General features: G+C 39.4%; 1 protein-coding gene across 1 annotated transcript in view; it reads left to right on the forward strand.

Annotated features, from left to right (window-relative positions):
- LOC132379785 (calcium-binding protein 39) overlaps positions 1 to 16920 on the forward strand; it is a 76901-nt gene that overhangs the window by 15538 nt on the left and 44443 nt on the right. The window contains exon 2 of the mRNA XM_059948073.1: positions 13498 to 13639. Coding sequence (XP_059804056.1) covers positions 13526 to 13639 — 114 coding nt within the window. The 5' untranslated portion in view covers positions 13498 to 13525. The remainder of the gene's footprint in view (positions 1 to 13497; positions 13640 to 16920) is intronic.

Here is a 16920-nt window from a genome sequence, read left to right on the forward strand (position 1 = left end):
AGCCATGGCTATCAAAATATGTTGAAGTAACAGATCAAAGGAATGGTGTAATGCTGCTGAGTAAGGTGATAAATTTAAAGATCAAGATTTTGTAATTCAGCAGAGAAGGGTCAAAGCATTGATAAAGTGATCACTCAAGATACTCCCAAGCAAATGCAGATTGAATGACCTTCTAGAGATGACAGAAAGGAAGGGATTAGTTAAAGAAAACATAGATGTTTTTTAAATAGTTGTAATGATGGAGAGAAAACTTTACAGTGTGTAAAGAATTCCAATGATCATTAATAAAAAGATTAGCATTGAAAAATTAAAAAATTGTTTTGGAGGAACTAATAGAACTGAATTAATCTCCACGATCTGATAACTTGCACGTTAGGATTTTGAAGGAGGTGACTATGGGGATAGATGATGCACTGGGTTGTCATCCCACCAGATTTCCATAGTTTGTGAAATAGTTCCCACAGATCAGACAGTAGCAAAGCTAGTTGGCATGTAATTTAGTACAAACTGTAGTTTTACATTGGGGATCTGGAAATCAAGGTATTTGATTTGGCAATCGTTCATTCATTTCATTTTTAACATATTGTTACATCTTCAGAAGACATCTTTAGCCCTTACTTTTTGATGGCCACGAACACTATTTGGAAATAACTAAACACAGACCTGTCAACAGTTTTTGAGATTGTAATTATTGTTCGTTGTGATACTTTGTTCTTCCAACAAACAATTAGAACTGCATTTGTTCTTTGAGGTCAATGTTAGTGCATTTGGCTCATTCTAATATTTTCCAGTGATTCTTTTGGCTTATAGTTCATTTAGTTACAGAAGTAAATATTAGGTCTTGAAACTAAGCTACCCTAGGCAACTTTATAATTGATAGTTCTCTTTTGTAATAGATATAATTCTGCTGAAGTTCAAAGTGGGACCTACGCTCAGGGTGAAAGTTATGTAGCATTTAATCTTTGTAGATCATCTGTGGATTGATTACAGGGGTTTGATGCATTTAAAATGAAGTATTATTATTCTTTATTATTCAGACTTTAACACTAATTTAGCTTGTAGTTAATGGGTGCAAAGGTAGAATAGAGAGAAAAGAACAATAATTCAAAGGGCAATTCAGACTGGTATGCATGGATAATAGTTTGGTCAAAGCACATTTTCCATTGTATTTTCTGGATTTGGTCAGTTAAATGCAGATTATATTGTATTCCGAGCTAGTTTTGTTTGCATGAGGTGGAACCCTGGTCTCTCTGCAATCTTTGCACAATAGAGCCTAGATTAAGTCTGCTTTAAATTGTGACTAAACAATTTTTTTTCTGGTTTTTTGCACACTTTGTATAATGACCAGTCAATGTTTAAATTGCAACATGTGCAGGGTTTGGATGGCTTCTAATTTATGAAGGATGGACCAAGGTGTACAGCCACTTATATGGGAGTTTGTAACAGTCATGAGAAAGATATGTGGAGGGTTTCACCAAACTGTTAGAGTTGGAAATTAGCAAAAGCTAATTTCCCCATCAAATATGATACTTCTGCTCTGATTTCACTAGGTTGGTTTTGGATGCTACCAGGGGTAGGGATGAGTTCAGTAGCCAGGGCTTTGCAAATTCAAGCATGGGTTTCAATTTCTCTGTTGTTCTTGCATATTCTTAACAATTCAAAAATAGTCAGCACAGCTTGTGCTAGGATAAAACTAGATGGGCATCAGTGTATTTGGAAAAGCCTGCTATGTTTTCAAGTGATATTGTTGAAAACTAGCATGCAATTAACATGGGAAATCGAGATATGGATCCTTTGAGACCATCAGTGGTAAAAAAAAATTAGAAATGGGAAATGAAATGTCTGGAATAGATCAGGATCAGACAAGGGGGTTCACTGATGTAAATGGAAATACAGCGACAAGCTCTGAGGATTAAGAAAGTTTTGAATTTTAAAGAAACTCGATTATCTCTTCTGATCTCCCCTCAGAAAATACCATTCATCTGTACACTAGGGGCAATTTACGGTCAATTAACCTACAGACTTGCACTGAACGTAATCAGAGGGAAAACATGACTGTCCTTTACAGATGCATCAGAAGTCCAGTGAGAACTGTAGTCTCAAGAGCACAATCTAGCAACACAGTTAGCTCTGCCACTGTGCCACCCTCAACCTTGGATGTTCTTCCAAAGTGCTCTTGATTTTCCTTTGCTTTATAAATAAGGATAGTGGCTGAATAACCACTTTCAGCTAATTGTAGGGCAAGACGATCTTGTAGAGGTCAAATCCTGCTTGATAAACATGGAATTTGTTTGTGAGACAACTAAATTGGTCAGAAGTACATTGGTGTATCTTTCATAATTCTTTGAAGACAAGTCATTTTCCATAAAGTGTGGTAAAGTTAAAACTCAAAATGAATGTATATTACAAAATAATTAAGAAATTGACAGATGAAGGGGGTGCAGGAATAAAACAGAGGTACTCAGTCTGGCTGAACGCAATTAATGTGTTGTAATGCTGCATTTGGCCAAAGCTCACTATGAAACAAAATTACCTAGAAAGCCATCTGTGAAGATTGTTGATGACAAAAATAGGATGTGTTAATCTAAATGGAAACGAATGGTTACACAGATGTAAGTGAATAAGCAAATGGGCAAAGCTGTGGGAAAGTTTGATGTAGTCAAAAGTGAAGTCATTCACTTTGGGCTTGAGTGATAGAAAGTATTCTGTTTAAAATGCCCAGTCTAGAACAGTGGTTCCCAAAACTGGACAATATTGCTCCCTTGGGCTGGTGGGAGTTTCTAAAGGGGCAATAAAGATAAAGGGAATAGTGGGGATGGGGGTGGGCAGCTGAGGGATTACTAGCTTAATTTAAAAAAAATCAGGATTGTTTAATGTCATTTCCAGTACACAGATGTAAAGAAGAACAGAATAATTGTTATTCCAGGTCCAGTATAGCACTAAAACAAACACAATGAGATAAAGATATAACCATAAATAAAACAAACTAAACATAAATATGTAAACTTGTATGCATTGTACGTCCATAAAGTGAGACTAGGGTGCTTATGTGAGAACATTGTTCTTTGACTACGGTTCAGCATTCAACACCATAACTCCATCCAGCCTTGACACTGCTTTGCACAGCTGGATCTTGGACTTCCTGTCAAATTGGGCAGGTGGTAAAAGAGGGCTCTCTCACCTCCACCCCATTGACTCTCAACACCAGAGCCCCTCAGGGCTGTGTACTAAGTCCCCTCCTTTACTCCCTGTATACCCATGATTTTGTCACCACCCACAGCTCTAATCTGCTAAGTAAATTTACATTGATTGGCCTAATCTCAAACAATTATGAGGTGGCCTACAGGGAAGAAGTCATCTATCTGACACAGCAGTGTCAAGAAAACAACCTCTTCCTCAATGTTGCAAAAACAAAGGAGCTGGTTGTGGATTGCAGGAGGAATGGAGATGGGCTAACCCCTATTGGGAGTTGAGAGGGTAAATAGATTTAATTTCCTCAGTACCCCATCACCAAAGACCTCACGTGGTCTGTACACACCAGCTGTGTGGTGAAAAAGGCACAACAGCACCTCTTGCATCTCAGACGGTTGAGGAAGTTTGGTATGGGAACCCAAATGCTAAGAACTTTCTACATCTAATGCTAAGTTTGGTATGGGAACCCAAATGCTAAGAACTAAGAACATCCTGACTGGCTGCATCACTGCCTGATATGGGAACTGTACCTCCCTTAAAAGCACGGACAGCCAAGCACATCTGTAATTATCAATTTCCCATGATTCAGGACATTTATAAAGACAGGTGTGTAAAGAGGGTCTGTAGGATCATTGGAGACCCAAGTCACCCCAACCACAATTCTAGCTGCTACCATCCAGGAAACGGTACTGTAATGTAAAAACTAGGACCAACAGGCTCTGGGACAGCTTCTTCCACCAGGCCATCAGACTGATTAATTCACACTGATTTGAGTATATTTCTGTGTTGCATAGTAATATAAATTACTATGATTGCACATTTAGATAGAGGTGTAAGGTAAAAAGTTTTACTCATGTATGTGAAGGATGTAAGAAATAAAGTCAATTCAATTCAATAGGCACCGGAATATTTGTACATTAGGTGCATGACAGGAAATGATAAAGTAATAGTGGTTGAGGTTGTAGAGGGGTGGGTTAGTGAGTAGAGGTGTTGAGCAGCCTTACTGCTTGAGGAAATTAACAGTTTTGAGTCTGGTGGCCCTGGTGTAAATGCTGCATAGCCTCCACTGTGATGAGAGTGGAACAAGCAGTCCATGAGCAGGGTGGATGGGATCCTTCATGATGTTACTGGCACCTTTCTGTATACATGTCCTCAATGTCAGTAATGCTTTGGGCAATTTTGACTGCCTGTTGTGGAGCTTTCCTGACCACCACATTGCAGTTTCTATAACATGTTAGGATGCTGTAGAGTGCTCAACTGTAGAATGATGTGAATGTAGATGTGCACTGTCCAGCTCTCTTTAGCCTTTTCAGATAATAGAGGAGTTGGCAAGCTTTCCTGATTGTGTACAATATGTTCTGGGACCAGGAGAGGTTGTGCTAATTTTCCTGAAGACGATAACCGTCTTGTTGACATTGAGGAAGAGGTTATTTCCCTAGTACTAGGCCTCGAGCTCTTCCACCACCTCTTTGTAGGCTGTCTCATCATTGTCAATGATGAGCCCCATCACTGTTATGCAATTGGTTAACTTGATACTGTGATTACTCAGGGGTGTGGCTGTGCGTTCATGTGAGCAGAGTAGGGGCAACCGTGCTGAGAATGATAGGAAGGGAGGAGTGGTTTTGCATCCTGATTGAGGTTTGTTTAGGAAGTCCAACACAGTTGCAAAGTAGTGTGCTTAGACTGAGGAATTGGAGTTTGTACACCAAGGTCTGTGGGACAATTGCGTTAAATGTAGAAACAACATTCAGGATTATTTATAAGCATTTAACCCTCAGTGCCTCAATTGATTACAATAACACAATTAGATCATTTCTTGCAGACCCACTATTCTTATTCAATGCTTGATGCACATTATAGTTGAAAATCAATGTGCCACTTCTATATTTGGCATATCATAAGGAATCTATACTGATTTGTGTTCAGGCCCGGCCTGCATATTATCGATGTTCACTACTGTAGTACGATACCCGTACTCTCATCACGCAGTGACACAATTCCTGTGAATTAGGATATTGTATTCAATGGGGTAAAGTTCAGGATCTGCCCTTTTGAATGGTCCTGAGCACATTTCTCTAGCCCAGGGCCCAGAGATATCACTGCCCATATTATGTACTTCCATGCATAGTTAAGTTTTGCTTGAGCTATGGTGACATAGTTTTTCCCTTTATTAATTCCAGTGCTTGAGGTTGGACTTAAGTAATAAGTAATTGACTGTAGCTGTTAACCCTTAACAAAAATGGCAGAAGCAGACCAAATGAAGAAGTGTAGACAGTAGTGTGTGGAGTATCTGAAATATGGATTTATACAAGAACCAGGTAGCCAACAGCAGCCAATGTGTCTCTTGTGTAGAAAAACATTTTTCAAATGAGGCAATGAAACCATCCAAACTCCTTGAACATCTGAAGAGAATACACTTCGATAAAGCAAACAAGAGCTTGGCTTATTTTCCGTCACTTTGTTAAAAACTTTCATAAACAGAAAGTACTTTAAAATATATTTACCAGCACTTTGCAACAAAACAGTGATGCATTGCATGCTTTAAACGACATTTCACTGCAAAATCTGGAAAGCACCTTACATTTGGAAAGGAGCTGATTCTGCCAGAGTTAGTGAGGTTCTGAGTACTGTTTTACCAAAGTCACCAGTCCAAATAATGAAATTGATTCTGTGGAACGACAGCTCTGTTCAAAGATGAATAGCTGAAATGTCTGACGCATTGTGCAACATACTTAGAACAGAATTTGCTCTGCAGTTGGATGAGTCAACTTTGCCAAGCAATGAATCTTTGCTTCTTGGTTATGTTTGCTTCATAAAAGATGAAAGCATAGTTGGAGAGTTATTTGCAAGGGGACTAGAAGCAGGGCTATGGGTAACCCTAGGTAATTTCTAAAGTAAGTATGTGTTCAGCACAGCATTGTGGACCGAACGGCCTGTATTGTAGGTTTTCTATGTTTCTCTAAACAGATATGAAAGGGAGGTTGATACTTCAGGTGGTAAAGCAATTTTTCAAAGAGAAGGACATTCTGCTCACTAACATTGTTTGTAGAACTGATGGGGCACCGTCAATGACGGGACACCACCATGGGGTGAGTAGTTTCTTGAAAAAAGCTGTATCTGACATTCACCATGTAATTCACAGACAACATCTTGTCACAAAAAAAAAAGTGATTGGCTGCATACATCAAATGCTGTTATTGTAGTGGTAAATAAAATCAAGTCCCATGCTCTCAATTCTTAATCCTTTTGAGAGCTTTCTATTGAGAATAATGAACAGTTTGAATGCTTGCTATTGCATACAAGTTGGATGGCTCTCAGAAGGAAACTGAAAAAATTCTTTGAAGACTTGAATGCTTCATTTGGTAATCAACTCAAGAATATTGGGCTTGCCATTGGTTATTTGTCAAAATTATTCACAATATTTAAAGAAATCAATCTTTAGTCACAAGGAAATGATGTGAACCTTATCAAAGTCAAATCAGACAGCTCCACATTTCTATCCAAGTTAACCCTTTTTAAGTGCAACATTGGCCATAGTGACCTTTTTCAATTTCCAAACTCCACAACTTGAAGGAGAAAAAGAATACCAGGTGATGAGCTTCAAGTATACTGTGCCCAATAGGGTGAGCTGCATAAGGATATGTCAGAGAAATTTCAGGATCTTCTCTTGATCCAAATTCCAGATTAGGTAATAAATCCATTCCTGAACATTTGTCAGGAGTAATTAACAGGAAGGATGGAAGAAGAACTGATCTTGCCACAAAATGACTTTGAGCTGAAACTGAGGTTAAAAAAATCATGTCAAGACTTTTCTTTGCAGAAAGAAATCTCTAAATACTATCCTGCACTGTGGAAAATGGTCAATATGTTCCTTATTGCCTTTCCAACATAATATTTAGTGGAGAGCAGCTTCAGTGCAGTTACCCAACTTCATTCAAAGCAGTGAAGGTGACTTCAAGTTACTGAACATGGTGATCTGAGACTCGAGTGACATTCAGTCTAATGTTGAGTATCTGATATCACAGCACCAAGCCCATCTATCTCATTGAAAGGAGAAAAAGCAATGTTAGGAAGTTGGACTAATGTACACTTTAAAATTGTTGTTTGTTTTTACTGTAAATAATTGTATTTGTAACTTTAAATAGATTTGAATACTTTTTGCAATTATTTGTCTCTTCGATGAACATGCAGTTCCTATTTTCATTCACTGTGTATGGTAAATTAAAATTCTTTATAGTTTTTAATGTCATGTACCAAGTTTTTCTGCTAAATTGATAAATACACATTCTGTGTGGATATTTTATTAGAAGCATTATATATACTAGTATTTCTTAAACAAACCACTACAGTTCATCAGCCCTTGTAAATTCCCAGACTTTTATGGACATCTGAGTTTTGGAAGTATCAGACGTTTGTGCATCTGTCACTTTTGGACTTCATGTCCAACTGCAGAGCTTGAAGATGGTTGGATTTCCCCAGTGATATGCCGGGGAAACTGCTCTTTCATTTTCTGACCATACCTGCTGCAAAATTGGAGTCCCAGTTCACTTAAATGAGAATTTCCAGCTTGCAGATTAGGAAAAGAGAGTTAAATGATATATTTTCACTTAGTTTGCAGTTTTATTCTGTTTGAAATTCAGTTGTCATGTTTAGATTGCTTCCTGAATATTGAGACATTTTAAGAAAAGGCACGAATGTTCCTGGATTTCTTCATGTTCATTATACTTTGCAGAAGAGATAATGTTCAGAGTTTTCTGTAAGGAAATGTTCTAAGAAGGTTATCATAGTGGAGATGGGTAGAATAGGTTGCAGTGTATTGGACAGGAAGTTCATGAAGTTGTGGCTTCTATATGCTGTGCTTGTGAAAGTGGAGCAGAGGAAGTTGGGGGATGGAGAAAACCACCAGTTTAGAAGAACATCAGGTGGCTGAGCTAAAGGAGATTAAGAAGGGTGTGATCTTAAAATTGTATCTGTTTGAAAATGGGGTGGAAATATAGGTTAATGACGCAAGGCACATCAGGGTTACTACTGATATGAAGGGTGGAGTTCTGAGCAATTTGCCTGTCTTTACTGCTGATGCTTTGGCTTGTATATGGAAGTTCAAGTAAATTTATTATTTATTTGGAGATATAGTGCGAAAGTCCCGAAAAATGTAATGCCCATTACAGCACATAAGCTTCCAAGTCTGTCCTGAAGAAGGCACTACAGTATATGTAGTATACAGTATATGCCTGAGGCATTACTTCCTGCAATTTTTATTTTTATTTTTATCAGGATGTTAGGGGAAGGGTTGATTGTGTCTCATAATGTGCAGCTGAGATAGCCATAAGCTGGAGGTAAAATGGCAAAAGAAAGTGAAGAGTCATGTGAAAGTGAGATCAGGTGGTCATCAGCAGCAAAAGAAGTGAATTTTTAAAAACTGATGCAGAGTGTAGCACCTATACAATCACCCATATATTGGAAGAAGAGTTGAGAGGACTGCATCTGAGTAGGACTGAAATTATGATGGTACTATATACCCTTTTTAAAAAAAAAAGCGGGCAAAACTAGGACCCATGTGAGCTCCCTTATCTACATCTTGCACTTAGAGGGTCAGTAGAATCAAGGAGCAGTTAATCACTTTAAAAAAGATTTTAGCTAGGTGATGAATGTGATGTGCCTTCGTCCAAGTTAAACAATGAAGATCCATCAGACCATTCTGGTGGAGATAGAAGTGTAAGCGGATTGGATGTACGTTAGAAGATGATCTGTTTGTTACCTGGAAGCTGTTGAAATGTGAGGGTATCAGAGGAATCAAGGTGTAAATGGGGAAAGTGCTGATCAAGGGCAGAGAGAATAGGGAAGATAAGGGAATAAGGATGAATGTGAGCAACCTAACACAGTGCATCTACCATGCTGAAGTTACTTTGTGGAATTCTACCATCTGGAATCTCTTGTGCCTCCAGGTAACTTACTTCATGATGCATTAATGAGCGTAAACCAAGTGGTATCAAACCCCGAACAAAACTAGCAACGAAGTTAAGGGATAAATGTGACATTCCTCATCATTGGGAGAAGGCTATGATTTTAAAACAACGATGTATGAACATAAGATCATAAGACGGAGCAGAATTAGGCTATTTGGCCCATCAAGTCTGCTCTACCATTCAATCATGGCTAATTCTTTTTTCCCCTCCTCAACTTCATTCACTGGCCTTCTCCCTGTAACCTTTGAGGCCGAGCCCAATCAATATATCAATCTCTGCCTTAAATGTACCTAACCTTCACAGCTGCCTGCGGTAACAGATTTGAAAAATTCCTCTGGCGAAAGAAATATCTTGGCATCTTTGATTTAAATGAATGACCTTCTATCCTGAGGCTGTGTGCCCTTTTGTCCTAGACTCCCCCACCATAGGAAGCACCCTTTCCACATCTACTCTGTCTAGGCCTTTCAAAATTCAAAAGGTTTCATTGAGATGACCTCTTATCGTTCTAAATTCGAGTGAGTGCAGACCCAGATGTATCATACATTCCTCATTTGATAACCTTTTAATTCCTGGAATTATCCTTGTGAACTGCCTCTGGACCCTCTACAATACCAGTGCATCTTTTCTTAGATGAGGAGCCCAAAACTAAAGGTGAGTCCTCACCAGTGCCTTATAAAGCCTCATCATCACATCCCCGCTCTTGCATTCAAGACCTTTTGAAATGAATGCTAATATTGCATTGCCCTGATTACCACCGACTCTACTTGAAAGTTAACCTTTAGGGTGTTCTGCACAAGGACTATGAAGTCCCTTTGCATCTCATATATTTAGATTTTCTTCCTGTTCAGCAAATGGGGAGAACACATTTATTTCTACCACCAAAGTGCATGGCCATTCATTTTCCAACATTGTATTTCATTTGCCACATTCTTAACCATTCTCCTAATCTGTCTAAGGCCTTCTGCAACCTACCTGTTTCCTCAACAATACCTGCCACTCCACCAATCTTTGTAATCATCTGCAAACTTGGTAACAAATCTATTTATTTCATCATCTAAATAATTGATATACAGCTTAAAGAGAAGGGATCCCAACACTGACCACTGCGGAACACCACTAGTCACTGGTAGCCAACCAGACAAGTATCCTTTTATTCCCACTCTCTGCCTCCTACTAATCAGCCAATGCTCTAACCATGTTAGTAACTTCCCAGTAATGTCATGGGCTCCTAACTTGTTAAGCAGCCTTGTGTGGCGCCTTCTCAAAGTCCAAATATATAACATCCACTGCATCCCCTTTATCCATCCTATTTGTAGGATGGATCCAAAGAATTCTTTGTACATTAGCTTGTACATCCAAAGAATTCCAATAGGTTTGTCAGGCAAGATTTTCCTTTCAGGAAACCATGCTGACTTTGTCCTATCTTGTCCTGTTTCACCAAGTACACCATAATCTCATTCTTAACAATGGACTCTAACATCTTCCTAATCACTGAGGTCAGGCTAACTGATCTATAATTTCCCTTTTCTCTGCCTTCCTCCTTTCTTAATGAGTGGAGTGACATTTACAATTTTTCAGTCTTCTGGGACCATGCCAGAGTCCAATGATTTTTGAAAGATCATTGCTAATGCCTCCACAGTCCTTAACACTACCTCTTGCAGAACCCTAGGGTGCAATTCACCTGGTCTGGGTGACTTGTGTACTGTTGGGTTTTTAAGATTTTTGAGCACCTTCTCCCTTGTAATCGTAACTGCACTCACTTCACTTCCTTCGCACACTACAACATCTGGCACACTGCTAGTCTCTTCCACAGTGTATACTGATATAAAATATTTAGTTCATCTGCCATCTCCTTCTCCCCATATTATTTAACTGACCTCATTTCTAGCAGTCTTATGTCCACTCTAATCTCTTTTATCTTTTACATACTTGAAAAAGCTTTTACTATGCACTATTATATTTGCTAGCATGCTTTCATATTTCATCTTTTTCCTTCTAATGATTCTTTTTGTTGATCTCTGTAGGTTTTTAAAAGCTTCCCAACTGTCTTCCAGCTAATTTTTGCTTTGTTATATACCCTCTATTGTTGCTTTTACATTAGCTTTGACTTCCCTTGACAGTCACAGTTGTACTATTTTGCTCTTTGAGTGTTTCTTCATGTATGAAATACATCTGTCCTGCACCTTGCTCATTTTTCCCAGAAACTCAAGCCATTTCTGTTCTGCTGTCATCCTTACCAGCATCTCCTTCCAATTTACTTTGGCTATCTTCTATCTCATAACACTGTAATTTCCTTTACTCTACTGAAATCCTGCTATGTCAGATTTTATTTTCTTTCTATCAGATTTCAAGTTGAACTCAATCATATTGTGATCACTGGCTCCTCAGGGCTCTTTTACTGTAAGCTCACTTATCACCTCTAGTTCATTGCATAACACCCAATCCAGTTTAGCTGATTCTCCTGGTAGGATCAACAACAAACTGCTCTAAGAAGCCATCTTGTTGGCATTCAACAAGTTTTCTCTCTTCAGAGCCATTGCTAACCTGATTTTCCCAATTGATGTGCATGCTTAAAATCTCCCATGACTATAATAACATGAAGTTAGTTCCTGGAAAAATATTGGGGTGGTTGTATTTCACAATAAGTGATCATTCCTTAGGAGGTAGCCTATGAGTTAAGAATTGCAAGCTCTTTACGTATGATAAGTAAGTGGTCCTGTTTGTTCCCTTTTTGTGTTTCACTGAATCTGGTCTGTAATGTGGTGATATAGTTGCAGAAAAATATCTAAACCCACATACATTTATGAACTGCATTTGTCTGCTGATCCCAGTGAAAACAGTAAATAGTTGGATGCTGGTTTAATTAAAACATTGATTAGTTGGAGCACCAATTAATGGAGCATCTATGAAGGGAAATAAATAGTTGATGTTTCAGCAGAGGAAAGAAAACGGGTGGAAGCTAGAATAATAAGATGGAGGGGGTGGAGGAATGCAAGCTGACGGTGAGGGGGAAGGGGATGAAGTAAGATGCTGGAAGAGGGGTGAAGAAGGAATCTAACAGGAGGTGACAATGGACCATGGGATAGAGGAAAGGAAGTGGGAGCTAATGGGCAAGACATGAGAGCAGAGGAGGAAAAGAGGTGAGAGGGTATGCATTCCCCTTTCAGGTTATAAATGCAATTCTTTTCTCAACTCATTTCTTGGTGAATGTTCAGATGATGAGACTTTGTATTACAGAAATTGGTGAGGTGGACCATATGCTAGGATAACTGACCATCTGACATGTGCACACGCAACCAAGCGCATGCATGCAGCTGGGATTACAGGAAATGTTTTGATGTTTCTGAAGATTAGCTTAGTTATTAGCTAAATAACTCAAGCGATTCACCATGGCGAGGCCTGGGTCTAAATATGAGGTACAATGTGCTGTTTGGACGATCTAAACGCCAGCCCAGGTGAATTGGAAAAGCAGGGTGGCGCGAGTCGGGCAAGGTTGGATCGCTTTAAGTGCCAAGCCTGTTTGGAGAAGCTGAGATGACTTCTCTGACAGTGAAATCTAAGCCTGAAGCAAATCACTGGGTGCTGTGTTCTAGACCCAGAAGGATTCACTATGGCAAGGCCTGGGTCCTGGTACGAGTTTAGAACAATTTAAACGCAGGCCCAGATAGTCTAGGGCTCCTCTCTCCACAATGCTAAGGCTGTGACACTGCCCTGGCTGCTGTGCTTTGTGTCTGCAGGCCTTATGGCAACTTGCCCTGCTAATATGATGAACTGAATACTGATGCTTTAGGCCTACTGTCGGCTGCTCTGGGGATTTGGATCCAAGGACAGAAATTGTTGTTGCTTGTTTCTATTGTTTGTATGGTTTGATTTTATGTTCCCTCTGTGGGTCCTTTAGGGGTTGGTCTTATTTTATTAACTGAGTTCTTTTTGGTTCCTTATTTTGTGACTGCCTGTGAAGCATACAAATCTCAAGGTTGTATAATTCATACGTTATTTGATAATAAATGCACTTTGAATCTTTGAAATATCATTTCACTGAAGTCTCACTGAGATGTACAGTACTTGGCTCTCTGAAATAGATGAGTAAATATTTGTAGTTAAGCTGCTGAAGAATAATTGACTGAATGTTGTACCAAATTGCAAGTCTGACATCCAGAATTAAATTGTAATGACTGCATTTCAGTTCTTTCAGCTAGTTCTGTATTAAGTGAAGTGGTTGGCTAATTCCTATTGTAGAAGTTAATTGTTGTTATTAACCACAATGTCTCCAAATGTGGTTAGTGTATAATCTGAAATATTAACTTTCTGAAGCATATTTTTTCTCTGTCGTTCGCAGGTGGAAGAGTCTGGTTCAGTTGACAACAATGCCATTTCCATTTGGCAAGTCACATAAGTCTCCAGCAGACATTGTGAAAAATCTGAAGGAAAGCATGGCAGTACTAGAAAAACAGGATATTTCTGACAAAAAGGCAGAAAAGGTACAGTAAAAGTTCAAAGTACATATGTCACCATATACAACCCTGAGATTCATTTTCTCATACCATCATTAAAAATGTGAAATAAATTCATAATTTTTAAAATTGCGTAATAAGAATGTTAGTAACTTATTTTTCCCGAAGATGTACTGCAGTTCTCTGTGCAAGTATCTGAGCTTTCAGGATTGAAGCCTGAAGCTGTAAAAGTTATTTAGTATTCTAACAAAAAACTTCCTCACTTTCATGCTTTATTCTCCAGTTCTGCAGTTACAATAGTTACATATAAAATTCTGGAGGAGTGTCCGAGCTGCTTGAACTCTTTCAGATATTTAATTTGAAGCCTTCATTGGTCAGGGTCGACCATGGATGTTGTGTTCTAGCTATCTAGATAAGCAAGACAGGATAGTACAATATGGAATGCAAGCTGTTGCCCATGTAGCAAGTTCCCCCCTGCACATCTGATGTATGCAAAAGAACAGTGACCAATACAGTTGGCACCAGTGATGTTGCAGGAGTTGCTAGTCAGCATTGAAAGCAATGCAGGACTGCCTCACGGACTCCAACTCTGGATTTTTCCCTTGGGATTTACTCCCAAAGCCGTCCCCCATGAGTGGGTATAGCTGCAAGGCAGTGGAGGTTTGAGATCAGAGTTGTCCTTCTAGATGAGCTGCCAACCACATCTGCCCAAGGCAACTGATTTTAAGATGCCAATAACCTGCCTTTGCCAGGAGCTGGACATGGTTGTCAGAGGCTATTTGCTGTGCACACTATTGGGAGCATTTAATAGGTAGTGTAGGCTTATCTCCACTATCACTCCCACATATAACGACTCCAAGTTACTTGCATGGTTAGAGCACTGACTTTAAGGCTCCAGTAATCTGCCTTTGCCCCTTCTCTTGTCAGAAACTGTTCCACGAGGCTTAGTAGCTAAGCTACACGTGAAGGCTAGGAGCTTGTCTTGGTTGTCAGAGGCTATTTAAAGCGCATGCCATTGGCTATAACAGCCCTAAGGAACTTTAATTGGATAAATATGCACAGAATTGTGCACTAATTCTTTAGGCATTCAGCCACTTTGAGCTGAATTACATCTTCATGGTAAGTTTTTTCATCAGGTATCCGTGAAGAACAGGAGATCTCAATTTTAATCAAGCATATTGTTTAATACTCCAGAATGCTTTCTAAATACTAAAGATTATGGGTAAAACAAAATGAAATACAGTATTCTGCAGTACTTGACAACAAATTTTAATCCATTTGTGGCAGTGAGAGGTGCAAGACAAGTACTAAACAATAGCTACCAAATTAAAATTACTGTTAAATATTTAATTTATCACTGAAGTGCTGCATGATTTTTACCTGTGTGCGTTGCACTAAGGCTCTCCTGCCTCAGGTGAGGAATTTACTCCAGTTGGTTTTGAAGATGTAGAACCTGAAGGTTTCACACATGCTGCAGAAGTATTTTGCAGCTATTTACTAAAGTGTACCTAAAATTTATACCATCTTCAGAAAATTCTTAAGGATTTCCAACTGTATCACTTCCAAAATAACTGGAATTCCTCTCTCCATATTTGATTACAGATCTTTTCAGCATTTGTCCAAAGTATTTTTGGCTGATTGGATTGGTTGTTGTCTTCTTGATCTTCAACTGATGTGGTATGCGCAAGATCCACAGTGTTAGAAGTGAATTCAACATGTGGTATTCACCTGTTCTGATTTCTTGTTCTTAAAGCTCTGAGTGAGTTCTTTGAGCTCTGAAGACATCAAATTTAACAAATTCACCTGGTATCTTTTTGACACTTTTCTTCATTGGCCAGATCTTTGCCTCCTCCTCAGGAGGCAAACTATCTTCTAATATCTACCATAAGTGTACAGGTAAGTCATTGCTGGTCTAATCGCATCAGGTGATCTCCCGCTGATTATATGCCAGGACTACGTTGCCGCCTCCTTTTTTGTGTAAGGTGTAGGACCTGCTCTTGCCCTACTGAACTCTTCATAATTTGACTCTATCCTAACTTCCCTGTTCAGTCCCTTCCTGTCTACTGGAGGCACTACTTCACTCCATGTTTTTATCATCATCCAATTCTTTGGTTCCATCTGTCTTATTACCATGGATATCTTGTCTCTGTATATATCTCCATGTTCCATCAGGATGGTTTTGGGGCCCTCTGATTTCTAAACAAGTAAAAAACCTGACCATTTCCCCTCCACCAATGCTCTAATTCACCTGGCAGACCTTATTATTACCTCACCCAATTTTTAAATTCCTTGCACTTTTTACCGATCCAAGGTATAACAGTTTATACTTACATGAGTCGTAGCTATATCTCTCTTCTTATTTTTATGTGTAATGGTCTTTATTGTGTACCTGCACTGGCATTTTCTCTATCACATTAACTCCACTGATGCTGCTTCCTGATTCTGATTTAATTTGATCACATTTGCTACCACTTCTGCCCTGCTCTGAAATTCACTTCGACTATTTCTGACGTTTGTGGATCCATCTTCATCACAGGAGGCAAACTATTCCAGGCTTCCACAGATACTTTGACTTTGCTTCTTCCATCCTGTCTCCTGCAAGGATAGCACCCATCTTCTCCTAATTTGTCTCCATAGCATCTGAAGCTTTCCACTCAAGTACTTCTGAAATCTCTTCCAGGAAACATGACAGCCCTCTGTGCCACCACATCTGGACTTCCCGTGCCCAAATCATACTTAATGGGGACCAAAAACATTTTCTCCCTTCTTGCACATCTGCTCTCACCAATACCGCTCTCCACTTCCCAAAGAGAACTACAGTACATCTCCATTGGACCACCCCTTTCACCCCATGAGCCATTGCATTAGCATTCTTTCCTTCATCAATTCCATCAGGGGAAGACAAGGCAGGTGGAATCCTACCTCCTGCTTCATCTTCCCCTCTTTGTTCTGACCCCCACCTCTTATTTCTACAGGTGTCATTGTCTCCATGATTCCTTGATTCACTCTCAACCCTATCCATCTGCTACTCCCCATCCCATATACTTTCCCCTGCAGCCATAGAAAGTGCAACTTTTATGCCTTCTACCACCACCTTCACAATTATCCATGGACCTAAACAGCCCTTCTAGAAGAGGCACTGATCCCTTATACCTCCTGCAACCTTGACAATTGCGTTCAGTGTTTTCAGTGTGGTCTCCTCTGTATTGGTGTGATCCAAGTGTAGAAGGAACATGCACTTGACCTTAGTCCACATCCTCCTTCCTGAACTTCAGACTGCATGTCATTTCAACCCCCTTTCAGTCCCC

This window comes from Hypanus sabinus, chromosome 2 (genome assembly GCF_030144855.1).
Source record: "Hypanus sabinus isolate sHypSab1 chromosome 2, sHypSab1.hap1, whole genome shotgun sequence".
Lineage (NCBI taxonomy): Eukaryota > Metazoa > Chordata > Chondrichthyes > Myliobatiformes > Dasyatidae > Hypanus > Hypanus sabinus.